The 27,393-nt window shown below is 41.8% G+C and overlaps 1 protein-coding gene across 43 annotated transcripts in view; it reads right to left on the bottom strand.

The window, feature by feature from the left end:
• NEK11 (NIMA related kinase 11) overlaps window positions 1–27,393 on the bottom strand; it is a 272,407-nt gene that overhangs the window by 33,167 nt on the left and 211,847 nt on the right. For 27 of the 43 annotated variants that reach the window (XM_086345852.1, XM_086345908.1, XM_086346034.1 and 24 more), the window contains one exon: window positions 17,350–17,446. The exons of 5 other annotated variants lie outside the window; for them this stretch is intronic. In XM_086345852.1, the coding sequence (XP_086201978.1) occupies window positions 17,350–17,446 (97 nt within the window). Of the gene's footprint in view, window positions 1–16,568; window positions 17,235–17,349; window positions 17,447–27,393 lie in introns of those variants that run through there. 11 more of the 43 variants (XM_086346526.1, XM_086346756.1, XM_086348017.1 and 8 more) reach the window with 1 other exon arrangement.

Genomic DNA, 27,393 nt, shown 5'->3' with positions numbered 1-27,393 from the left:
GAGAAGGAAATAGCAACCCACTCCAGTAATTTTGGCTGGAAAATCCCATGGATAGAGGAGCCTGGCAGGCCACAGTCCATGGGGTTGCAAAGAGTAGGACATGACTTAGCGACTAAACAATGACAACAACAATGTAGGTCAATTCTAATTAAATAAAACTGGAAAAAAAAACCTTTTTTTTTTTTTTAAAGAATTTGATTACATAAATGTACAGAGTTTTGAAGGCATTCAAGAGTCTAATTAGTAACTCATTGTCTATTCAAATGTTTTAAACTGATATCTAGCCAATTGAAATAAATGGGGTCTTTTGAATGAAAAAAAGTGATGAATATCAAAACAACAAATACAGCAATAAATATAAGACTTCCTCCTTAACCAGTGGTTTTTGGTGGTGCTTAGGATCTTTAGCAATGAACAAACTGTAGATATTTCAAAATAATATAGGAACGGCTGTGTTAATTCACTGAATTTTATCACAAACATGCTTAATTGTTTCAAAATAATGCCTATTGCCTCCAGCTAGGAGAAATATAAGTTTACTATAATTCAGGCATGGTCTTAATGGGAATCAAAGACATGGAACATATTTGATTTATGGCGCAAAGAAGAAAAAAACTTAAACAGAGTAACCAGGAGACACCAGGAAGACGGTAAAAGCCTTGGTTCATGAACACGAACATGGCCCCAGAAGTCCTTGAATTTGTGCCTCCTGCCCCGCAACCATGGACATATGTTCTGCAGTTGACAATAGCTAAAGGGCCTCTTTAGGATCATTTGCTTGGAAGCAGGATTTCAAATCTGTGAAAAAAATTTGTGAAAAACTTAAAAGAACAAGTGTTTTCATAGTCAATTAAAAACCAGCTCATAAGTCAGGGCAACTGGAAGGTCAGGAAAGAGGTGTGAGCAGGGAGGCTCCTAGCCTTTGCTGGTTGTCTGCTGAGTACTAAGCAGAGTGCTGTTGATACCCATGCTAATGATGCCCCCATTTCACAGGTGCAGAAACTGAGGCTGGAGGCAAAGGGACTCATCTGAGACCACAGAGTAAGAAGTGGAGCCAAGTTGTGAACTCAGATTGTTCAGATTCTAAAAACCACTTTCTGTTCATTTCAGCAATTTACCTCTGATGTCGCCCACTGTTACTGAAACAGGACAGACGGAAACTTCAGTAGGTACACACACAAGTGTCGGAAAAAAAAACAGGTACAGAAGATTTCTGGGGGTAAGATAAGATCCTGGGGACACAGAAGTAAGCAGAAGCCCAAGAGCCAAAGGAAAGGCCTCAGCCCTGGCCTGAGAATGTTTTTTGCTCCCGAGAAAGGGAGGAAAGCAACAGATGCCAGAAAATGGGGAGGAATGTGGAATTGGAGATGCCTAAGGGGTGCGGTGGTCACTGGTCTGTACCTCAGGATCCCTTGTCAGGAGTGAAGTATGATTCCTCAGTGGTGGGGAGCATCCCTTCCACCCACCAACAACGTTGCAGGCAGGGCCACCCCAGCTTGAGCATACTCCATTCCCAGGTAAGGCCTTGCTGAGTGGTATACCTGAGTGGTATCCTGGCTTATCCCTCTGCCCAGCTTCCTGCCCTCCCCTACATGTGTGGATCCAGGGAGCTGCCACACCTACCCCCTGGCAGGAAAGCTTTCTGCAGGAAAATCATCTCAGAGCAGGAAAGTTATCTCACTGCTTTCCAGTGAGTCTACCTGCTACAGGAAGTGAAAAAACATTTTTAACAACAGGGATGCCTAATGAATATTTGAAGTTGCGTTAAGTCCTTGTGACATGAAGCCTTTACCACTAGCTTCCAAATAGTCAGCAAAGGTCCAATGCCTTCATAGATGATTTGGTGAGTAAGGATGTGAAGGGAAATGAATAAGGAACCTAGATTTTCAGTCTAAGCCAACACGGCACAGAATGGAGGCAACAGAGAAGATATTCAGGATACCGAAGACTTGTGGTTATCTCGGGAAGAGTGTGAACTACCACATGGGCTGAGGACTTGAGCCAGAACTTCCGAGGCCCTCAAGGGGCAGGACAAGCTGGCTGACATGTGGGTTACAGCTATGAGGCTGAACCGTGCCTTCACAGAGAAGGGAAAATCATTCCTGGTGCAGGCAACAGATGTAACAGGCCCACCTGAGGGAGGAGGCACCATCTGGGCATTGCAAGGGCCTCTCCATACCTGCAGAGGAGATGAGCTGCTCTTCTGAACTTCCTGGGTGTTGGCCCCACTTGGGCAACACTTGGCATTCATCCCCGCCTTTTGAGTCACAGCCAGGTGTCCAATCTCCCTGACTAGGGTGTGAGGCTTCTCCCTCACACCTTCCACCTCACAGACTCTCAAGACAAGCACAATCAATTGATGGCAGACCTCAAGGCAGCTGAGCAGGAAGAAGCCTGGCTGGCTCTTTAAAGGATCTCTTAAACCTACATGTATATTTGGAAAGGCTGCTCAGTGGGGAAGGAGTCCTCATTTGCCAGTCACCAAGCCTCCTTACACACAAGCTTTTATTTGTTGTTTTGAAATTGAAATGTTGGTTTCAATCAGCAGTTCCTTCAGAAGTGCTGCCTGATAATAACCTTTTATTAAAGAAATGGAATGTTGGAGGCATAACTAACCCCTCTTCAATGAGATTTGAAAAGTGGAGGAGAAATGAAGCAATGCTTCTTCTATTTCTCCACTGAAAGGTTATTTCAGTCAGTCAGACAGAATGAGCTTTATTCATAAAGCACTTGGAAAGCCTCAAATAGTAAGCTCTTTGTATTAAATATCTACATTTGACAAGGAGAAGCTTGAGTTCAGGAAATAAGGTGCTGTTGAAACACAAACACCCACCGGCTCAGAAAAGCCTGTGATAGGCAGCGAATTTGACAGGAGCAGACCAAGCCTGGACACTAGCTGCGGCCTGGGTTACAAATTCTTCATCTTTTGTGGGTTGGCACATACTAATGTGGAGAAAGAAATGGCAACCCACTCCATTATTCTTGCCTAGAAAATCCCATGGACAGAGGAACTTGCTGGGCTATAGTCGATGAGGTCATAGAGTCATACCCGACTGAGTGACTGAGCGCACACACACGTACACACTAATGACCACCAAATGAGAACAAATAAGTTCCAAAGCACGATGCCAGGCTTGTGGTAACTAAGAGTTTCTGATGGGTCCTGGGCTCTTGGGTTACTTGCTCCCGCTGTCACCATCTCACCTTCGTAGTGGTTCCCAGCACTTGTTTTATTTATTTATTTATTTTTAAATTTTATTTTATTTTTAAACTTTACAATATTGTATTGGTTTTGCCAAACATCGAAATGAATCTGCCACAGGTATACATGTGTTCCCCATCCTGAACCCTCCTCCCTCCTCCCTCCCCATACCATCCCTCAGGGTCGTCCCAGTGCACCAGCCCCAAGCATCCAGTATCGTGCATCGAACCTGGACTGGCGACTCGTTCCATATATGATATTATATGTTTTTCAATGCCATTCTCCCAAATCATCCCACCCTCTCCCTCTCCCACAGAGTCCAAAAGACTGTTCTATACATCAGTGTCTCTTTTGCTGTCTCATATACAGGATTATTGTTACCATCTTTCTAAATTCCATATATATGCATTAGTATACTGTATTGGTGTTTTTCTTTCTGGCTTACTTCACTCTGTATAATAGGCTCCAGTTTCATCCACCTCATTAGAACTGATTCAAATGTATTCTTTTTAATGGCTGAGTAATACTCCATTGTGTATATGTACCACAGCTTTCTTATCCATTCATCTGCTGATGCACATCTAGGTTGCTTCCATGTCCTGGCTATTATAAACAGTGCTGCGATGAACATTGGGGTACACGTGTCTCTTTCCCTTCTGGTTTCTTCAGTGTGTATGCCCAGCAGTGGGATTGCTGGATCATAAGGCAGTTCTATTTCCAGTTTTTTAAGGAATCTCCACACTGTTCTCCATAGTGGCTGTACTAGTTTGCATTCACACCAACAGTGTAAGAGGGTTCCCTTTTCTCCACACCCTCTCCAGCATTTATTGCTTGTAGACTTTTGGATCGCAGCCATTCTGACTGGCATGAAATGGTACATCATAGTGGTTTTGATTTGCATTTCTCTGATAATGAGTGATGTTGAGCATCTTTTCATGTGTTTGTTAGCCATTTGTATGTCTTCTTTGGAGAAATGTCTATTTAGTTCTTTGGCCCATTTTTTGATTGGGTCATTTATTTTTCTGGAATTGAGCTGTAGGAGTTGCTTGTATATTTTTGAGATTAGTTGTTTGTCCGTTGCTTCTTTTGCTATTATTTTCTCCCATTCTGAAGGCTGTCTTTTCACCTTGCTTATAGTTTCCTTTGTTGTGCAGAAGTTTTTAAGTTTAATTAGGTCCCATTTGTTTATTTTTGCTTTTATTTCCAATATTCTGGGAGGTGGGTCATAGAGGATCCTGCTGTGATGTATGTCGGAGAGTGTTTTGCCTATGTTCTTCTCTAGGAGTTTTATAGTTTCTGGTCTTATGTTTAGATCTTTAATCCATTTTGAGTTTATTTTTGTGTATGGTGTTAGAAAGTGCTCTAGTTTCATTCTTTTACAAGTGGTTGACCAGTTTTCCCAGCACCATTTGTTAAAGAGATTGTCTTTAATCCATTGTATATTCTTGCCTCCTTTGTCAAAGATAAGGTGTCCATATGTGCATGGATTTATCTCTGGGCTTTCTATTCTGTTCCATTGATCTATATTTCTGTCTTTGTGCCAGTACCATACCGTCTTGATGACTGTGGCTTTGTAGTAGAGCCTGAGGTCAAGTAGGTTGATTCCTCCAGTTCCATTCTTCTTTCTCGAGATAGCTTTGGCTATTCGAGGTTTTTTTGTATTTCCATACAAATTGTGAAATTATTTGTTCTAGCTCTGTGAAGAATACCGTTGGTAGCTTGATAGGGATTGCACTGAATCTATAAATTGCTTTGGGTAGTATACTCATTTTCACTATATTGATTCTTCCAATCCATGAACATGGTATATTTCTCCATCTATTAGTGTCCTCTTTGATTTCTTTCACCAGTGTTTTATAGTTCTCTATATATGGGTCTTTAGTTTCTTTAGGTAGATATATTCCTAAGTATTTTATTCTTTTCGTTGCAATGGTGAATGGAATTGTTTCCTTAATTTCTCTTTCTGTTTTCTCATTATTAGTGTATAGGAATGCAAGGGATTTCTGTGTGTTGATTTTATATCCTGCAACTTTACTATAATCATTGATTAGTTCTAGTAATTTTCTGGTAGAGTCTTTAGGGTTTTCTATGCAGAGGATCATGTCATCTGCAAACAGTGAGTTTTACTTCTTCTTTTCCAATTTGGATTCCTTTTAGTTCTTTTTCTGCTCTGATTGCTGTGGCCAAAACTTCCAAAACTATGTTGAATAGTAATGGTGAAACCAGCACTGGTTTTAGAATTAATTAGGCATCTATTGGAAACGTAGCTTTGCATTTACTAGCTGTATGACAGTAGGAACATTTCTTAACCTCTTTCTTACAAGATGGAGAGTCTTGCCCCCCTTACAGATACGTGGTAAGACCTGCACATAATGGGGTCTTCACTCCCTGGCACAGAGGAAGCAAGCTTCCCTCCACATAAACATCACTATAACTTTGGTATAGTTCAGAACCTGAGATGAGGATATTACAAACCTCATACCACTCCATCTTGGAAACACTTTTAGCTAGCTTAACGCTCCAACATCATTTTTGCGATTGGTACTGTGCCGTGAACTATATATAAGGTTAATGAGAAGAACAATGAAGCTTGTAGGCTTCTCATCTTCAGTTTGACCTTCCTCAGATCAAAGTTAAACTGTGATTGAAAGTGAAAGAAAAATTTTAAGAATTTCTGAGAAGCTACCCACGACAGAACCCATTATTTTTTTTGACCTTAGTGTTACTTACAGAATCCCTGTGCCTTCTACAATTGCTTAAGATTTGACTTCAGCCCTCATCACAGCACTCCACCAGGTCTGTGCTCTGACCTTAATAAGATCTTTCCAAACAGCTGACATGAGCGTTCAGCAATGAAACTGCCAGGAAACTTTTCACAGCCCCAAGGCTCTCAAGGAAGGCTCTGCAACCATAGCAGCTGACACACCAGCTAGTGCCATCTGGCCTGGACAGGCCTCTGTGACACACACAAACACACAAGCTGGTTTTGAGCATCGGAAGGGCATGCACTTTTCAGGGCACACACAGATAAGCCATAGGAGCAGCCCACACACCAGGGCATGGGGAAGCTCCCTGAGGACAACCTTTCTTTTCCTATTCCTCAGTAAGGACTGCATGCTAAATGCCTCCTTAGAGGAGAAGCAGTGCCCATGCGAGCATGACACCACATCACTAACTCCATCTCACAACACCAAAGTCAGTGTCCTGGAGAGGTGATTTCTCCTATACGTTAGAGACTTACAGCTCAATGAATCCCTTCACCTCATTAAAATAAATCACACAAAAATCACTTGCTAAATGCAAAAAAACAAAACAAAAACACGCATTACTTTTTTCTGTGTGTGACCACACTATTTTACTCGCAATAAGCAGTGTTTCTGATAAACTGTGTTGGAAATCTTAGTTGAAACCTGAGGCCAAACATGGCTTCTTCCCTTCTACTCCAAAGCTAGACTTTGAGACATTTCGTGTACGACTCTCAAGTGTGTTTGCTGAGAGACATGAAAACTCAGCTTCCTAAATTCCAAGAATATACCAAAAGCAAGTAAACTAGACCCCACAGTGAAAGACTACATTTACAAAAAAAGATAGACAAAGAAAGGTAATATAAAATAGAAAAGTTTGATAATTATTAAGTGGGGGAAACTGCAGAAAAGGCACTCTCATACATTACTGGTAGGAATGAAAGTTACATTTGCAAATGTCTACCAAAATAATATTATGCATCTTTCTTTTGACCAGGCAATACCACTTACAGAAATCTCTCTCAAAGATAAAAAAGGAAACAAACAAAAAAGCTGAATGCACAGGTTACTCATTATATAATTATTTGTAACAACAAAGTTTTGGGAACTCATTGGTACAGGGTAAATGGGCAGCAGTCCATTCACACCAAGGAAACACTGTAAGCTATGAAAAAGAATGAAGTATATTGCTATACACGACCACAGAGCAATTGCCAGGATACACGTCTAAGTGAAACCAACAAAAGTGTATATAATGTGCTACCAATTTCTTCAGAATATAAATATTTGAATATAATTAAAACATGAAAGAGTGAATGGAAATAAAAACAAAAATAAACAAATGGGACCTAATTAAACTTAAAAGCTTTTGCATAGCAAAGGAAACCATAAATAAGATGAAAAGACAACCCTCAGAATGGGAAAAAATAATGGCAAATGAAGCAATGACAAAGGATTAATCTCCAAAATATATACAAGCAACTCGTGCAGCTCAATATCAGAAAAACAAACTCAAAAAAAAAAAAAATGGGCAGAAGACCTAAATAGATGTTTCTCCAAAGAAGACATACACATGGCTAAAAAACACATGAAAAAATGTTCAACATCACTTATCATTAAAGAAATGCAAATCAAAATCACAATGAGGTTTTGATCTCACACAGGTCAGAATAGCCATCATCAAAAAATCTACAAACAATAAATTCTAGAGAGAATGTGGAGAAAATGGAACCTTTTTGCAGTTGGTGGCAATGTAAATTAATGCATCCACTATGGAGAACAGTATGTAGATTTATCAAAAAAATAGGAATAAAACTACCATATGACCGAGCAATCCCATTACTGGACATATACCCTGAGAAAAACCACAGTTCTAAAAGACACATGTACCCCAACATCCACTCAGTTCAGTTCAGCTCAGTCACTCAGTCGTGTCTGCCTCTTTGCAACCCCATGGACTGCAGCACACCAGGACTCCCTGTCCATCACCAACTCCCAGAGCTTACTTAAACTCATGTCCATCGAGTCAGTGATGTCATCCAATCATCTCATCCTCTGTCGTCCCCTTCTCCTCCCACCTTCAATCTTTCCCAGCATCAGGGTCTTTTCCAATGAGTCAGTTCTTCACGTCAGTTGGCCAAAGTATTGGAGCTTCAGCTTCAACATCAGTCCTTCCAATGAACACCCATGACTGACCTACTTTAGGAGGGACTGGTTGAATCTCCTTGCAGTCCAAGAGACTCTCAAGAGTCTTCTTCAACACCATAGTTCAAAAGCATCAATTCTTCGGTGCTCAGCTTTCTTTATAGTCCAACTCTCACATCCATACATGACTACTGGAAAAACCATAGCTCTGATTAGATGGACCTTTGTTAGCAAAGTAATATCTCTGCTTTGTAATATGCTGCTGGGTTGGTCATAACTTTTCTTCCAAGGAGTAAGCATCTTTTAAATTTATGGCTGCAGTCACCATCTGCAGTGATTTTGGAGCCCAAAAAAATAAAGTCTCTCACTGTTTCCATTGTTTCCCCATCTATTTGCCATGAAGTGATGGGACCAGATGCCATGATCTTCATCTTTTGAATGTTGAGTTTTAAGCCAACTTTTCCACTCTCCTCTTTCACTTTCATCAAGAGGCTCTTTAGTTCCTCTTCACTTTCTGCCATAAGGGTGGTGTCATCTGCATATCTGAGGTTATTGATATTTCTCCTGGCAATCTTGATTCCAGTTTGTGTTTCATTCAACCTGGCATTTCACATGATGTCCTCTGCATATAAGTTAAATAAGCAGGGTGACAATATACAGCCTTGATGTACTCCTTCCCCGATTTGGAACCAGTCTGTTGTTCCATGTCCAGTTCTAACTGTTGCTTCCTGACCTGCATACAGATTTCTCAGGAGGCAGGTCAGGTGGTCTGGTATTCCCATCTCTTTCAGAATTTTCCACAGTTTGTTGTGATCCACACAGTCAAAGTCTTTGGTGTAGTCAATAAAGTAGAAATAGATGTTTTTCTGGAACTCTCTTGCTTTTTCAATGATCCACCAGATGTTGGAAATTTGATCTCTGCTTCCTCTGTCTTTTCTAAATCCAGCTTGAACATCTGGAAGTTCACAGTTCATGTATTGTTGAAGCCTGGCTTGGAGAATTTTGAGCATCACTTTGCTAGCGTGCGAGATGAGTGCAATGTTTACTGCAGTACTATTTACAATAGCTAAGACATGGAAGCAAGCTAGATGTCCATCAACAGATGAATGGATAAAGAAGTTGTGGTATACATATACAATGGAATATTAATCAGCCATAAAAGGAAGAAATTTGAGTCAGTACTAGGTGAGGTAGATGAACCTAGAGCATGTCACACAGAATGAAGTAAATCAGAAAAAGAAAAACAAATATCGTATATTAACATATATATGGAATCTAGAAAAATGGTGCTGATGAACCTAAATGCAGGAGAGCAATGGAGACACAGACATAGAGAACAGACTTGTAGACACAGTGGAGAAAAGAGGGTGGGGCAAATGGAGAGAGGAGCATTGAAACATGTACATTACCATATGTGAAACAGCCAGTAGGAACTTGCTGTATGATGCAGGGAGCTCAACCCAGTGCTCTGTGACAACCTAGAGGGGTGGGAAGGAGTCTACAGAGGGTGGGGACATACTGCTGATACATGCTGACGTATGGCAGAAACCAACACAACATTGTAAAGCAATTATCCTCCAGTTAAATATAAACAAATTTTTTAAAAAAGAAAGAGTAAGCCATCAAAATTTTAAAATTATTCCCTTTTGAAAAAGGAGGCCATTAGGGTAAGGCATCAGGATAGAGATTAGTCTTTGTTAAATATGTCTTTTTATGAATTTGATTTTGGACTCATGGAAACACTTTACATAATCAAGAAACAAAAGTTAAAAAAAGCGGCTTCTAAAAATTTAAAACAAGCAAGCCTCTGTATAACCACACGGAAACTAATGATGTGGCTCAGTTCAGTAACTGCATGTACGTGAGGAAATTACTGAGGGGAAGGAAAGAATAGGGTGAGTTAGAGAGAATGGTGCTTGGAACTCACACAGGACCAGGCCAGGGTATCTTCATACCTGCCAAGCCAACCTGATAATCCACTGGCCCCTGGGTGGAGCACACAGAAGGGTCTTTCCTCACTCATGGGCAATAATCAGGGACAGTTTAATTGCTGCTCTGGTCCCACATAACAAAGCTGAATCAACCTGTTTCTAAGCAGCTTAAGTGAATCCTAAAACAAAGGTTAAGCTATTTACTGAAACACAGAAACACCCAGGACCCAACGAGGAAAAATTCACAATGCCTGACATTCAGTAAAAGATTACCAGGCAGACTGAGAAGCAGAAAAATGTGATCTATAGTAAAGAGAGAAATAAATCCATCAAAACCAACCCAGAAATGATACTAATGTTAAAATTAGTAGACATAGACATTAAAATAGTTATTACAATTCTAATCTACTTGTTCAAATAGAGGGACTAGTAAACATGTTAATCAGATACATGGAACATATTTTTCAAAAAGACCCAAATTAAACTTCTAGAGATGAAAAGTACAATGTCTGAGATTAAAAAATACACTGGATAGGATTAATAGCAGTTTAATAGTAGTTTAGTCATTGTAGTAGAAAAGATTAAATTGAAGTCAAAGCCATAGAGACTATACAAAATGAAACAGATGGGTGGGGATGCCTAAAAAAAAAAAAGAAAAAGAAATTGACCAGAGCATCCATGAGCTCTAGGACAACATCAAGAAGCCTGTTATCTGTGTCATGCAGACAGTGGTTTGTTTTCCCGTGGCCTTTGCATGAACTGGCATTGCAGAGGTGATTCAGGGTTGTGGTCACCACAAAGGGCTCCTACCCCTCCAGGTCCAGATGTTTTTCAGGGCATCAGCATCCAGTGGGAGAAACAGGCTCAGAAGCTCCCTAGACCTTCAGGTGTTCTCCATGGCTTCTCCTTCTCAGGCTGGGCTTTGCGAGGTAGATTCCAGCCCTAAAACGTGGTTTCCCTGAGTAAGACGATGGAGGCCACTCCTATGCATGTTGTCCACAGGCACTAACACAAGCTCCTGACAGGTTCCTCATAGCGAAGTTCAGTCTCAGAATTTCTCAGGTACTGAGTCTCTAACGCTAGGCTTCGTGGGTCCAGAAACCTTAGGGACAACTGCTGAGCAGCCTGAAACTTAACCCCAAACCTGGGTCTCTTTGTGACAATTCTGTGGGCATGAAGGGTTTCAGAACTATAAAGGTCTAAAACATGACTCTTCAGTGATCTGCACCCATATCCACAGCTACCACCCAGTTAGGCGTGGGGTCTGTGATGCATCCACTTATGTGATATCCGCAAAAGGCAACACCATGAGCACAAAAAACAGATATGTGGTTCCCAGGGGCAGGTTAACAGGAGAGACAGACACAAAGGAAGAACACAAGGGAAGTTTTAGAAGTGAGAAAACCATCTTTCAGTCTTGATGGTGTTGATGTTTATGTAACTATATGTACTTATCAAAATTGACAGAACTGTATAATTGAAAAAGTAGATTTTATTGTATGCAAATAAAAAAGTGATGCATTTGTCAAATCTCATAGAACCATACTCTAAATAGGGTGAGTTTTACTATTAATAGATATAAATGACCTCTTCCTTAATAAAATAAATAGAAAATGAGTAAACAAAAAAGTCTAAAAATCAAGGCTCTAAAAGCATACACATGTAAATATATTTTTATATGATACTTAGCTTTTATTGAACCCAACTCATATTCTGCCAGTAAACTTCTCCCAGGGTCAATCCTCCTGAATAGGTACTTCTCAAATTTTAATATGTACATGACTCTCCAGAGAGCTTATTAAAATGCAGATTCTGATTCTGCATTTCTCACAAGCTTCCTGGTGATGCCCATGCTGCAGGTCTGCTGGCCACACTTTAAGTAGCAAAGCCAAGGGGCACCGTGAGATCACCTGATATATAAAGGCCAAAAGAACCAGTCACTCAGATTGAACAAGGCCTCCTTGCGTGACCCACTGCCTCGGCTGTGTGAGTTATAGGATCTGTCCCTCGGCAATAGCGTCACTTACTCACTGCTGAAAGGTGACTCACCGTCACTCCCTAGGTCCTCCTCTTTGGTCTCCAGTGGAAGCCTGGAGCCAGGTGTGGAACTGAATGCAGGAGATGATTGTGAAGAAAGCTTAACAGAAAGCCAGAAACTCCTATCCTGAAGGCAGAGATTTCAGGAGGTCCACAAAGCCATAGAGGCCCATTTATTTACCCACCCAGCCAGCCAGCCACCCACCCATCCCTCCATCTATCCACCCATCCCTCCATCTAACCATCCACCCATCCATCTATCCATCCATCCGTCTATACATGCATACATACATCTACGTATGAATAGCAACATCTCTTCAAATGTCAACTGAGATTACTCAGCCAGAAACGAAGTCCACACTTATTCCTTGTGATTCTCCAGATATTGCAATGACTTTGAGTGGTATCACCTAACAATTGCTCAAAGTGCATGCTTCCCAGGACCCAGCAGGGCATTCCATTTGTGGATGGTCTCCCAGCAGGAGTAAGAAGTGGCCTCTACTGGAAGCTAAGTGTTGGAGGATGGTAAATGGCTGGTTTTTATATTCAACAACTTCCTGACATTTCCCCAGTGAATTGACACTTCTTTGTGCATGCAAAAACAAAAAAAAAAAGTGCTATATAAATGCCTTCACTGACAGCTTCTCTGCCCACAGATGCCCACAGGTATAAAACATAACATAGCAGGCTAACACATGACAACACCTTCAGATATTTGCTTAGGGATTTTCAGAAGGAAGCAACCACACGTCTATCCAGAGTCTATTTTAAGTCATTAACTTTTATCGAGCACTTACTCTGTGCCATAAAGTACCCTAAGTGCATTTCATATATAGGTAACCCCAACTAACCCTCAGAGCAACCCCACAAGGTGGGAACCATCACATTTTACAGACGAGAATTATCAGGCACAAGGAGGTTGGGTAACTTGTCCAAGGACACAAGCTAGTAATGAGAAACAGGGACAGAAATCCCAGCAGTTGTTGTCCCCAGGCTCAGGCCTTCCCTCCTGACTGCTATGCTAGGGTTACCCTTTGCCTGACACTGCATGTATGAATGCTTACTGAGCCCACTGCACGACATCATCACTTGTTCCTCCCCACTTCCCTACAGACTTCCCTCTCTCACCGTAGGACAGGATGAGGCCTGGTACCCGAAGTCACATACACAGAAAGGTTCATTTTTACCTAGGTCCCACCTTTCTTACGTGAAGATGGGGAAAGCTGTGGAGGAAGCAAACTTGGTTAAGGAAACCAGGGGTTCCGTTTGAACATCCTGAGTTTGAAATGCTCCCAAGGGAAGATGTCAGAGAGTAAGTTAAAAGCCACATGTTCAGTTCACTTCAGATGTTACTGAAAGTCACATGTTACTGAAAGATTAAAGATGAAAATATCTGATGAACAGTGCATACATGCATGCATCTGAGTTGCTTCAGTCCCGTCTGACTCTTTGCAATGCTATGGACTATAGCCCGCCAGGCTCCTCTGTCCATGGGATTCTCCAGGCAAGAATACTGGAGTGGGTTTCCATGTCCTCCTCCAGGGGATCTTCCTGATCCAGGGATCAAAGGGATCAAACTGCATCTCTCACATCTACTGCATTGGCAGGTGGGTTCTTTACCACCAGTGTGTCACCTGGGAAGCCCCTGATGGATGGTACGTTCTTTACCAGCTGAGCCACAAGGGAAGCCCTGGATAGTATGTTCTTAAAAGCAACACAGAAGAATAGATGGTAGTAGAGACAAAGCAAGGTTTGCCTTGAGCTGTTGATTGTTGAATTGGTTGGTGAGTCTGTTGGGATTAATTATACTATTCTGATGGCTTTCATATATGTCTACAGCTTCCAAAAATTAAGTTTTAAAAAATTCAGGACATAGAATCACTTATACAGGATACCATAAAAAAAATTAGTAACTTGGATCTAACTATAAGGAAATATCAGACAAATAAACTGACTGTACTGTTCAAAAATGTCAGTATCATAAAAGACAAGTAACTGAAGATTTGTTCCACAATAAATAACACCAAAAAGGCGTGAAAATCTGTGATCCTGGTTTGTATCCTGGATCAGAAAAAAAAAAAAAAAAAAAAACTGCTGTAAAAGCCATTATTAGGGCAATTGGTAAAATTTGGATCTGGATCGGTGTATCAAATAATATATCAATGTGAAATTTCTTAAATTTAGCCATTTACTGTGATTATATAAAAGACTGTCCTTGTTCTTAGGAGCTGTACTTTTAAATATTTAAAAGTGAAGAATCATGGTGAATGAAACGTATTCTCAAATTACCCTGTAATAATAAGAATAATACTTTACATGTATAGATAGATATAAAGAAATTATGTAATTGTGGCAAAATGATAATTGGTGACTCTAGATGAAGCAGATATAGGGGTTTATTGTGCTATTCTTACAACTTTTCTTAGGCTTGACAGTTTTCAAAAATAAAAAAAGAATACAGTCACCTGATGTAATTAGTATCCCTATAATACATTCTTTGTGTTCCCTTCCTTATATTCTTTGAAATAAAAAGCTATCTTTTTGACCCTGTAGAGATTGGTACCAGATACTTGATTTTTCTTTAAGAACCTCTTTTATGTATCAATTTTACATGCATTAAGTTACAGACTCATCACAGCAGGCCCTGCACGCACTCCCTGGCTGCCGAGGATGTCCCTGAGGGTCTCCCCTCAGCTGTCAGCCCCTCCTGGGATTGCCTTGTCTTAGTCCCTTTCCAGGGTGGCCCACATCCAGTGCTTGGTTAACCTGGGTTGTATGGGCCTAGCCCTCTCCCCTCTGCCCAGTGGAGCCCTGCAGGGCAGGTCTAGCTTCAGAGCTCTCTGCCAAAGCAGTGGAGACCTCCACCAAGACTGTCTGCTTCCTTTGCCCTCCTTCCTACAGGTGTTGGCCTCCAGGACACCCTACACTTACCTCCTGCACAAAATCCCCACCCCTGAGTCCACTTACCAGGGAATCAGCTATGGCAATAATGTGATAACCATTTTGCAGATGAGAAAACTGAACCTTGGAAAAAAACTCACTTGCCTGAGCTCAGAAAGCCATCTCCTGGTGGAACTAAAAGTCAGACTCCAAGTCTGCTGGGCTCCAGCTCCCTCCTTCTCTTTATCCTTCAAATCCTATGTCTATGTTAATGCTGAAGCCAAGTTCCTATTTCCCCCAGAGACATCCTCAAATTCCCTTTCTCATCTTGACACTTTCACCATCTGCTCTGTTTGGCATATGGCTATGGTCCCAGTTGGGGACTTTTCTTAACCATCACCTCTGATTACATAACCACTGTGCTGTTATTTAGCTTTTCAGTTTGAAGTCCGGTGCTTTCCCCACATTATAATCTCCCTGGGGACAAATGTCATTTATTGTTCTTTGAATTCCAACAGTTGCTGTCCATATGTTGGGGATGCAGCCAGTACATTACCACGTAGGGAAAGAACCCACAATTCCCATCTTTTCTGGCTGTGGAAACAAACATCCTCAGAAGATCCTTAGCTCTGCAGCCTCAATTTCCTCTTGGCCTCTTCTGGAATGGTGTGGGGCTTTGTGATGTGGAATATAAGGGGATAACACATTATTCTGCCAGAGGAGCAGTACCATCCATGGGGGAGTAGCTCAAACTGTATCAGTGAGCCAGGAAGCACTTGGTCAAATTCAATCAAGCATAAAGAAGTGAACAACACACCAGGAATAAAATCACTGGAATGCAACTTGGTTACCTTTTTTTTTTTTTTTTTTTTTTGGCAAAACTGCTTTTATTTTAATTATTTAAAGCATTTCATAATGTGCTAGGAAATGAGATATTGTGTCCTCTGCAAAAGTGATGAAGTCTTAGATCAAAACTCTAAGACTACAATACCACATTATTAAATTTTAAGGGTGAAATAAGTGAGTTGCTTTTCTTGCCTTTGAAGATTATTGACTGGGAGATTAGCAAGCCTTCTCCATAATCTCCTCCCAGAAAGAATGAGCGGAAGGAAGGGCAGATGGGAAAGTTTCACCCAAATTCCCTCACTTCCAGATCCTGGGAATCTTTGGTGCCATGGTAACTGTGTTACTAGGTGACCACTCAGGTACAGGCAAGACTCGAAAACAACAGGCATCTAAACATATTATCAGCTCGAGGTTTGCAAACAATTTTCAGTACTTTTTTTCTCCTTTGTTTCCAAATATCAGCCTGGAGGGATAATGTGTTGTACTATAAGAACAATATAAATGAAAATCAACTGAAGATAATTTTTATCAAACTTCCTAACTAATCAACCAGCACCCATATAGGAAGCAGATTTTAGAGACAAGTTTCTGAGTTGGAACATCTATAGGAGTGGTATACAAACCATACAGCCCACAGGCCAAAGCTAACCTGCTGTTTGTTTCTGTATATCTTGGAAGTTAAGAATTGTTTGAACATTTAAAAATGGACATTTAAAAATGGTTGGAAAAAATCAAAGGAAGAATAATACGTAGTGACACCTAAAAATTATATCAAATTCAGACTGCAGTTTGAAAACAATATTTTACTAAAGTACAGCCATACTCAATAATTCATATTGTCCATAGCTGCTTTTGTGTTACAAGAGCAGAGCTGTAATGGTAACAGAGATAACTGGCCCATGAAACCTAAAATATGCACCATGTAGCCCTTACAAAGAGAGTTTCCTGCCGTTGATCTGGAGATAGGAGTTGCAGAGAAGTTAGATTAGGAGGCTGGGTCCCTTCCCTGCCAAGAAGTTTATAACAGGTGCTGTCATAGTTTGTTTAGTCTGCTACAACAAAATAGCATGTGCTCCATGGCTTGCAAACAACAGACTTTTTTTCCTCACAGTTCTGGAGGCTGGGAAGTCCTAGAACAAGGGGCCAATGTGGCCCCCTTTTGGTGGAGGCCCTCTTCTGGGTCACAGCTAAGGGCCCTGTCACATGGCAGAAGGGGCTGGGATCAATCTGGAGTCTCTTTTATAGTATGTCACTAATACCACACCTGAGGGCCCCACCCTCATGATTTAAGTACCTCTTCAAAGCCCCACCTACTAATACCATCTCCTTTTGGGCTTAGGGTTTCAACATATGAGTTTGAGGGGAAACATGTTCAGACCACAGCTAGTGCCTTCCATGCAGATTCAGGCCTCTTCAGCTGAGCTACGTACACTCCGTTCACTGCTGCTTCTATAATAGAAAAGCATGGCTGTGGTCTCTGTGGTGGCCAAACAGGACAGCATCACATGACTGATATGTTCTCACACATTGCACTCTCTGAGGGGTCGGGCCATAGGCTACTTACTCCCGCATGTGTTTCATCCTGGTCCTGGCCATTGCACTGTTGAAAATTGTTGGTTCTGAGGGTGTGTCTGGAGCTGAGCTGGTAACAGTCCTTGTGTCTGAAAATCAATGCACAGTCCTTATTGACTCCATCAGCACTTCAGCAACTTCAAGGCAACAGTCAAGGACAATCAGAAAAGAAGCTATTTCACCTCTGCCACAAGGTAATGCCACGCTCATTAGAGATAAATTCAATTATGACATGCCTATTAAATAATTTATTCCAAATGACAAGATTATTTACAGTTTTAATATGTACAAGGAATTCCGGGACAAAGCCTCTTTCAGGAAGGATTATTTAAATAAATACCATTATTTTAAAGATGGCCTTTTTATACAGGGGGAAACCAATAGCCTTTGGCCACTATCTTTCAGAAGCTATGGAATTTGTTTTGATGCCTGAGGAATTTTTTCTAATAAGTTTAGTTTTCCCTTTATTTTAACCTCACATCTGAGCATTAGCTTTTTTGCAGTGGAAGGTAAGATGCTGACCAGGGAATAATCTGAAGCTTTGAACTTCAGCAGGATGGAGCAGAAGGCCAAAGTTGGGTTTAGGAGGTAAAGAGCTGTTAATGAAAGCTGCAGAGTTAGGAAATCTGTTGAGAGCCACAGTTTTTTTTTTTACCAAGATACCCTGGAGACTCTTACAGAACAGGTGAGAACTGGTGGGGAGAAATACTCCACCCACTGAAACAACACTGCTTCCATTAAGAAGCTAAGGCTGCCCCTAAGTGAGGGGCTGGGTCATCAAAAGTCAGATCTTCATGTGGCCTGAGGGGGGCGGGCAGAGTCCTCTCTGTGTCTTCATCCCTCAGAGCCCCTACAAGGTGCCTCATCCCATCAGGAGAAAACTCTTGAGTCCTAAGATTCATTTAGGAACTATATCCATGCAGTGACTTTGTTAGAGCAGGTACCCATTCTGTGAAACTCCTGCTTTCCCCTTATAACACACATGACTGTCTGCTTTTTGGACCAAACAAGGAAGTGAGGGCCAACTCCCATTCTGTGGGAGCAAAATTAGTACAGCTTTTTCCCTCTATTTTTAAATTAAAAAGACCAAATGCAAATTCTATTATTTTTTACCCCCCGCCTTCTTTGTATACTCCTCTGGGGACACACAGCCCCACTTTGAACTTTGTGTTTTTACAGCCACCATCAAGATGAATATAACCTTGCTTCACTTTGTCAGAATCTCTGGTCTTTCCTCAGGCTCCATCCCTAGATGCGGAGTCACTGGTGAGAACTTTGTAAAGGGCACATTACAATTAGCTAAGTAAACTGCATGTCCTGCCTAGTACTTCATAGGTAAGTACTAGGGCCTGATGGCTCCCTTTGCTCTTACTCAGGAGGCCACCCTCCAACTCTGAGAGAAACCCATCTCAGTCTCTGTTACTAGAGATGGCTTCACAGCAGCGTTCTCTCCCAACGGCTGCTTCTTCCCAGAAAAGGCTCTTGTGAGGGGGTGATGGGGGAGGCAGAGCGGTTCACTTCATATTCATGTTGGTTGCTTTTTATAACCATCTTTTCTAGAACCTAAGAAGTTACGAAAACAACAAGCACACCATGCCAAGTAACATGCAAGCTCAAAACCCAGTTCTGCCAAGGTAGAAAGGAAGGCCATGTTTCCTGTCTCACCCGGAGCAAGTTGGCAATTCTTAGGGCTTATGCAAGGAAAGGTCAGAGCAATTTCCCCAGAGCTGCAGCTTATTTTAATCTGGTTACTGCTCCCTTCAATAAGACCCTCAGCATCACAGGGAAAGATGCTAAGCCTTGAGCCCAAGAGTAGAGGTTGGGGCAAAGAGAATTTCAAGCAACAGTCTTGGCGAAGCTTGGTGCTCAGAGCAACTCTTTTCACAGTGTTTCCTATTCACCAGCCTTTCTCCTTCCACTTTCCAACATGAATAGCAGTTGCTTTACGTCTAAGAAAAGGACAACATGTTCAGCAACCACAATAAAGAACAGCTGGGCCGAGTCACAGGCTTCCTCTAATAGGTGGTCACTGAGTCTTGGAGTATATTCTAGACCACTGCTTCTCAAACTCAAGTGTGATTCGAATCAGCTAGGGATCCTGTTAAAATGCAAATTCTGACTTAGTATGTGTGGGTAGGGCCTGAGATTCTGCTAGGCCCTACCCACATGTTTCTAATATGCTCTCAGGTGATACCAGTACTGCTGGACGTGGGACCACATTTTGAGTAGCAAATGTGACAAGCTAGCTATGAATTCGTGGGGTCCAGTGCTATCTGACAATGCAGGACTCTTTGTTTAAAAAGCAGGAGAAAAGCTGGTTTCTTTTCCTGCATTTATATAGGGACCTGTCCTGGTGTTTTTTACTGGATATTTATTTCATGTCATCTTCCCTTGAGAACTGGGCTAGCTACTCTCAAGAAGAGTGAAAACCTTCACAAAGACCCAAAGGCCCCCTGATTCCAGCCCTCCAGAAGTCATGTCTGGCCTCCCTTTCCCCGACCCCAGCAGAGGTGGCAGTGGTGGGGAGGGCAGTGTTGAGGAGGAGGTGGTGTTCAGAGGACTCTCTCCAGGGACGAGGCCCCAGAGGAGGCTTCAAGACCCTGCCATATGTCCCACTGTCTCAGCAGACTTTATTCATAAAACATAAATTCAAAAATAAGATTATTAGGAATTCATTAAAACCCCTCCTGAGCCTGGAGCCCTGTGTTGGTTGCATGCCCATAAAGTTCTGGTTCCAAAGGTCTGCTGTCTTGATGTTTTTTAAAAAACAATGAATCCTCAATCCCTAGGTTGATTTTTTAAATTATTCTTCTTTGTTAATTTCAACGGAGTTTTCATGCACTTGCACACAGCATGTACATGTGAGATGCCCACACCATGTCGGAGACTCTCATGGCAGCACAGATCGGGAACTCTATACTCTCACCTCTCCCAGGGCTCTGGGAGCCACAGCCTGGGGGCTCAGCCTCTCCTGAGTCTGTCCCTTTCTGATCTACCTTTGATGGGTCCTCACCTTTGATTCATCTTCAGCTTTTTCTAAAAACAGTGGATCCTGACAAGGAGCATGGCTTAGACATCACTCTTCTTCTTTCAGGGTTTCTAAGACTGAAGAATGTCCACCAAACAGAGTTTATACCTACAGTGATTTTTTCAAAGAGGATGTGCACAGTGAGGGTAGATTTTAGAGAAAACTCCAACCACTCCATCCTTCCTGTGGGACGTTCTGAAGGTACTTGGTCCTGTGTACTCTGAGAAAAGTCCTGAGGGGTGTGCTACATGGCTGAGACCCAGGGGGTCTTCGAGATTGCAGCCAGAGAGCAGCAGCAGATCAGTTGGCATCCATGCCCTGCCTCTTCCACCCACTCCCTGCCTGGGCTGTGTGCTCTGGAGGAGGGACTGAAGAAAGTGAAAATGTCAGTCATTCAGTCATGTCCGACTCTGTGTGACCCCATGGACTGTAGCCTGCCGGCTCCTTTGTCCATGGGATTTCCTAGGCAAGAATACTGGAGTGGATTGCCATTCCTCCTCCAGGGGATCTTCCCGACATGGGGATTGAACCTGCATCTCCTACATTGCAGGCAGATTCTTTACCACTGGGCCACCTGGGAAGCCCCTCATTCAGTAGAACAAAGAACCAAATGTGCAGTGATTCCTTTGGGCCCTTTTAGAGAAGGGAGCATTTTCTGGCTGTCCTTAGTAAACCAGAATACCATGTTTGCTGTATTGAGTTCAGTCTGCTCTTCTCAACACAGACAACTCAAATAATTCTATGCAAATTCATTCCAATTCATCAAGGACAATAATAGCACCGACAATAATGACTAAACCTTTTTTGGTAAATAAGTGCCGTGCCTGGGGCATCATCTCATGGGAGGTTCCCAGGAAGTAGGTACATTTTTTCAATGAGGAAATCAAGGTTTAAGATATTCAGTTCCCACAATGAATACCCTATGCAGCTGGGGCTTGACAGTAGGCCTAGATTCTGCTCAGCCACGTTTACAAGTCCCAGAGGGAATACCCACTTCATGGTGACAACTGTGCTGGGAGTCAGCCAAGGTGCTCCTTGCCATGTTTTACTTTCCAGTACTCTTCACTCCTTCTCCACTCCCCTACCCTTTTCAACTAGTTACTGACTCCTTGACCACAGAGATTATGTCCTATTCATCTTTTTTTGAACTTCTTATTCTAAGTGTACAACTCAATGGTGTTAGTACATCCATGATGTGCTACCATTACAACTATCTCCAAAACTTTTTCATCACTCCAAACAGAAACTCTGTAACCATTCAACAATAACTCGCTATTCCTCCCCTCCCTAATCCCTTGATGATATCTAAAGTACTTTCTGTGTCTGTGAATTTTACTGTTCTAAGTAACTCATATAAGTGGCAGACAATATGTGTCCTTTTATGCCTGGCTTATTTCACTGAGCATCATGTTTTCAAGCTCATCCACAATGAGCTCCTTTTTATGGATGAATAACATTCCATTGTGTGTATATATATATATATATTCATTCAATGGTTATTCATTCAACAGTTGGACAGTTGGGTTGTTTCCACAACAAAAGATAAATGAACAAACAAAATGAGTGTTATGACTAACGCTGCTGTAGGTAGTTTTACAGAGGTCCTTTGTCAGGTTTAGGAAATTCCTTTGTATTCCTACTTTGGTGACTGTTTTTATCAAGAAAGGGAGTTAGATTTTGTCAAATGCTTTTTTGCATCTATTGAAATGGTCATATAGTTTTTATCCTTTACTCTATGTCCTTTAGTCTATGTATTACATTAACTGATTTTCTGATGTAGAACTATCCTTGCAGTCTTGAGATAAATCTCAACTGGCCATTCTATATAGTCCTTAAAATCTGTTATTTTTTAAAATTGCTGTGTTTGGTTTGCTAATATTTTGTTGATGATTTTTGCATATATAGCCATAATGAATATTGGTCCAGTTTTTTTTTTTTCTTGTGATATCTTTGGTTTTAGTATCAAACAAGAGGCTCACAGAATGAGTTGGGCAATGTTCTATTGTATTCTGTATTTTAGACGAGTTTGTGAAACTGGTATTAATTCCTCTTTGAATGTGTAGTGGAATTCACTAGTGATGCAGTGTGGGCCTGGTGTTTTCTTTGTCGAAAGTTTTAAAATGACTAATTTGACTTACTTGTTATAGGCCTATTCAGATTTTTTTCTTGAGTCAGTTTCAGTAATTTGCATCTTTCTAGAAATTTGTTCTTTTATCTGATTTATCTAATTTTTTGCCCTTTGTAATTTATCCTTGTAATTTCTTTAAAGTTGGTAGCAATGTCTCCTTTTCCATTCCTGATTTCTTAACTGTCTTTCTTAAAGATTGACCAATGTTTTAAACCTTTTCAAAGAGACAATTTTTGGTCTCATTGATGTCTTCTATTGTTTTTCTCTTCTTTATTTCATTTATTTCCACTGCAGCCTTTACTATTTCCTCCCTTTTGCTCACTTTGGGTTTCATTTACTCAAGTTTTTAAGTTCCATAAGGTAAAGTATTTATTTTAGAAGTTCAATAGGTAGGAATTAAAATCAAAGTACCAGGCTTCAGGTTTGGGGACCACAGTCATCATTCTGTCTCTAACATCACAAGCAGCATGGTCCTCCAGTCATCACCCTGGGCTTCAGTTTCCTCACTGTATATTTAAGTGTTTCATTAGACTAAGGGCCTTCTTTCAGTTCAAACATTCTATGACCTGTAAGACATATCCCCAGACCTCCAGGGTTATAGACTTTAATTGGGAAGGTAACACACCAACAAAGATGAAGAGCAATCAAAGGGATCAAATATGAAGAGACAGATGGCTGGGACCAACAATGAAAGTCACAGGCTTTACTGAACATCAGGCACCATCATTCCGGAGTCACTCCCCACCTGGGAAATGTCAGCTGGTGAGGCTTGATACCACCCCACGGGAGTGTTTTGACAATGAGATGAAACAAAATGATCTGAAGAGACATCAAGCAACTAGAAGCTGTGTTTCTTAAGAATGCACAGCACTGCTCATGATAGTAATATTGTCAGGATCCCTCCTACTTCTATGATCTCTCTTAAATAGCAAAGCTATTTTCCCTGCAGAAGTGACAGCTTGATGATCCTGACATTTCACCAGGAGAGATTCTTCTCTCACTTCTTCCAAAGTTTCCCTTTATTCATTCCAGTTGCTGGATGAATGACCTTGATTATAAAACAAAAACCTGCATTTGCACTTCCTGCAGAACAACCTACCACACGGGTGATGAGCTGATGCAGGCACCGCAGGGTTGGATATTTTGGCAAACGAGCTCTCCCTTAAGTTCCTGGGACACTGCTTAGTCAGGAATCCTCACAGACGCTGTCCTTGGTGCTCAGCATATTTAGAATTCTTCTCACCTCATCTCCTTCAACCTCTCTCTTTCTCTCACTTGCCCACAGAATACTCAGGGTGTCCTTGACAGACAACCCTCTCTGCCCAGATTACTGCAAAGGTACAGCTTCATGGCCCACAATCTCTTTCTCCTCCGGGACACTGTGAGAGCAGTTCCACTTACTGAGAAGCTTAGCTGACCGACATCTTTGTGGACACCTTTCCTTGAGTATCTCCCGTGATGATACTGGACCTCAGGGTTGTCGATACAATGGGCCAAGAATCTTTGAAGCAGGTTGGTCTCTGCCTTCACTTATCCCAACACCCAGAGGTGGAGTTGTAGTGCCCAAATTTCCTTTCCAGGAAAGACGTGTTACCCAGCTGGTGGGAGTGGGGGACACAGACAGATTGCAGCCGCCATCCCTGCAGAAGCGGCCTCAGTGGCAGAGCCACAATGCCCAGAGTTATGCCCTTCCTATGTGCCCCTGATATGAAACAACTCATCACGGTTGAGGTAGAAAGCCTGATCATTTTGTCTTGCACAGACAACCTGAGTTCTGACCCCCACAAGGGTTCAAGTAAGGCTTGTCAGGCCTGCATCACTTTGCAGCTTCTCCTCCGCCTTATCCTGCTTTCCTTCCTTCCTGTCCACAGAGGCCCATCCAGAATAATGTCCTCCCACCCAGCTCCACGTCAGAGGCTTCTTCCCAAAGAACCCGTGACATGTGGGGATAGAGGCTGATGGACAGGGCGCATGCAGGTGGTTGTCTTGAAGCCCTCAACACAGTGAGTATTTGATGAGTGATAATAAAAATGACAATGTAACCTCCCCCAGCCCCACCACCATCCCCAGCTCTCTCAGAGAACTGTTTCTATAGGAACAGGGCAGAAGTCAGCAGCTAAGGAAGTTGTTGCCAACCCTGCAGCAGCAGCTGAGTCCCAGCCAAACCCCAGGAGGAGGCTGGAAAAGAAAGCAGACAGGCGGAAGGGAAGAAGATGGCCCAAGAGAGAACCACCTCCAGATGTTTCCAGTAGGAAGGTAGCCGGGGCACATAAGGATGAGTGCGTGAGCTGCCTTAGGCAACTGCGGTCTGGGTCCTGACTCTATGATGTTTGATCAGTTACAAAACTTCTGTGACTCAGTTTCCTTACCTGTACAAAAAAAAAAAAAAATCTGCATTTTAGGGCTTTAGCAAAGCCTAAATGCGATGATCTATATGAAAGTATGTTGCTGTCAGTACATGTATGCTGCCTCCCTGGCCCCCAGGGTCCTCACCCCACTGCTTTGCACAGGGTGGTTTCTCAATAAATAAATAGCACCCCACTGCCTCTATCAAAATTAATTAGTTGGAAAAAAAGTGGGCCAGCTTGGAGAGGAAACCTGCTACTCACAGGGGAGATGATAAATACCAGAAGATAGGAAATAAACTTTCTATTTTTATTACATAGTTATTTCACACAACAAATATTCAACAGAATTGCATGGAAGATTAAAAACAACAGGAGTTCAGGGGTTTGCAAATGGCCATTTTCTTTTGAATACATCAGAAGAGGCCTCTAAGAATAGTACATTTCAACTTAAAAAAAAATAAATAAAAGAGGGAGTGTCTATTTTAGGATTGAGGCAGAGCAATTAAATGTGCCATCAGGGTAAGAGGTTTATGGAGGCCAGACCCTAACTTTTTCAGCTGTGCTTACCTTGAGGAGACAGTAGCCAGCGTTTGGGAGTTTCATTATTCTGGGGTGCTTACATGGAGAATCAGCTTTAGAAAAAAAATCTGTTTTTCTGTAACAGAAGATTGAGCTGGCTTTCAAACTGACTCAAATGTTTAAGGTAAGTACATCAGAACTCCCCTCTTCTTTCAACAGAAAAGAATCACAGAGGTCACCCATGGTCATTGTGGATAAATTAGAAAACACGGAAGGGAAAAGTCCCTCAGAGAACCATTAGTATCACTATGGTATTTCTTGTGTGTGTGTGTGTGTATGTATCAACTATAGTTTATTTCTTAACACCTCTCATGCCAATGAATATGTAACTACATCATCATTTTTAATAAACTGAGAAGAACTTCTTTATTCTTCTATAATAGAAGACATATTAGCCCTTACTGCTAGGCATTTATTTTGATTCCAATTTTTACTATTATAAACCACACTGCCCTGAGAATCTTTGTATATATTTCTCTTTACACACAACTCTGATTATTCCTTTAAGATAAATCCCTAGATACAGACTTGCTGGGTCAAAAAATATTTTAATCTTTCAGGTTAGTTTAACCTAGATGTTGAAAGCCAAACTTATTCTAGGTTGTAATTAACACTGTTTTCAAGAGGGTCACAAATACATTAAAGATGCAATGTGAGGCACCTTTAGTAAAAACTTCATTCAATTTATGAAAATCTAAAAATCGAATATAAGCATTTTCTTTATAAAGCCTTAGCTGGAAGTGAGAGCCCAGTGGTTCTCAAAGTCTCTGAACCAGCAGTATCAGTATCATGTGGGAAAATGTTAGAGATGCAGATTTCTGGGGCCCACACACGCCTATTGAATCAGAATCTCTAGGGGTGGTACCCAGCGATCAGGTTCTCATGCGGAGTTTATCACTTCCTGCCTGGAGTTCTTGTTATTTGGTCTAGAGATAACGATAAACCCAGAAGTTCCCTGAAAACATGAAGTGTGTCAGATACTGCTCTGTGAGCCCTATGATGGTTTATGTCAGAAAATACTTGATAAATGTGTCATCATTTGTAATGCAGGCTTACATTTCCAACTTTTCACATAAATAGACTAACAGAACTTTTAAATGAACTGGGTAAGAAATCCTCTACCCTGAAAAATGGGTGGACAGTCTTCTGTCAGTGACACAGCTTTATTGACCCAACCAGAGTGGCCTCAAAAAGCAACTGGTCTGGTGCATAATCACTGCTGATACAATAGCTTGACACTGCCCCCTTGAGAATGAGCTGCGACTAAAGTTCAAATGGCCAGGGTGACTTGTCATTCACTGGGCCTCTAACACCCACCTCTCTCTGGAAGGCACTTCGATGGCCATCTGTGCCGCCTGCACACACACCCAGGAGCATCACTGATACTCTTCTGGGGCCAAGACGGATGACAAGAAACCGTGTCCCTTTCACCCTTTCTAAGCTGATGGTGTGGAATTCAAGTCTCAGCTGGAGACTCAGCTGAGCAGATTCAGGACCAAGTTTTCTGCTTCTGCAGGTAGGCATTTCATGGAGTCTATCTCCAGCTGGCACTGCTATTGGCATCTATTCAGGAGAGCACGCTGGACAGCTTCTTACCTTTCCATACAGCATCAATCCTGACAACTGCTGCCGAAGCAAACAGCTTCTTCTGCAGTCAGCAGCACAGAAAAGAACTGAAGAATACCCCGCCTCCCCCCGTTGCTGATCACCTACTCCTGTGAAAGACAAAAAAGGGGCTGTATCCACAGGACACTGCCCAGGCCATCTCTCCTCCACATACCTAGGCACTTTTAAGGTCTAGCCTTATCGTTACTGCAGTACACAGTCATTATTATTCTAGACTTCACATTTCCCCTTCCTGTGTATGAGAATCCTCTTCTTCATGAGACAGAGTCCAGCACCCACAAAAGCAGCTATAGATGCCAGAAGGTCACTTCCCAGCCTCCGCGCCAT

The sequence above is a fragment of the Bos grunniens genome, chromosome 1 (genome assembly GCF_055505025.1).
Source record: "Bos grunniens cultivar Pamir isolate PY7600 chromosome 1, Bosgru_T2T1.0, whole genome shotgun sequence".
Classification (NCBI taxonomy): domain Eukaryota; kingdom Metazoa; phylum Chordata; class Mammalia; order Artiodactyla; family Bovidae; genus Bos; species Bos grunniens.
The sequence above is the reverse complement of the archived record's forward strand: the minus strand, read 5'-3'. Positions and strand labels throughout refer to the sequence as shown.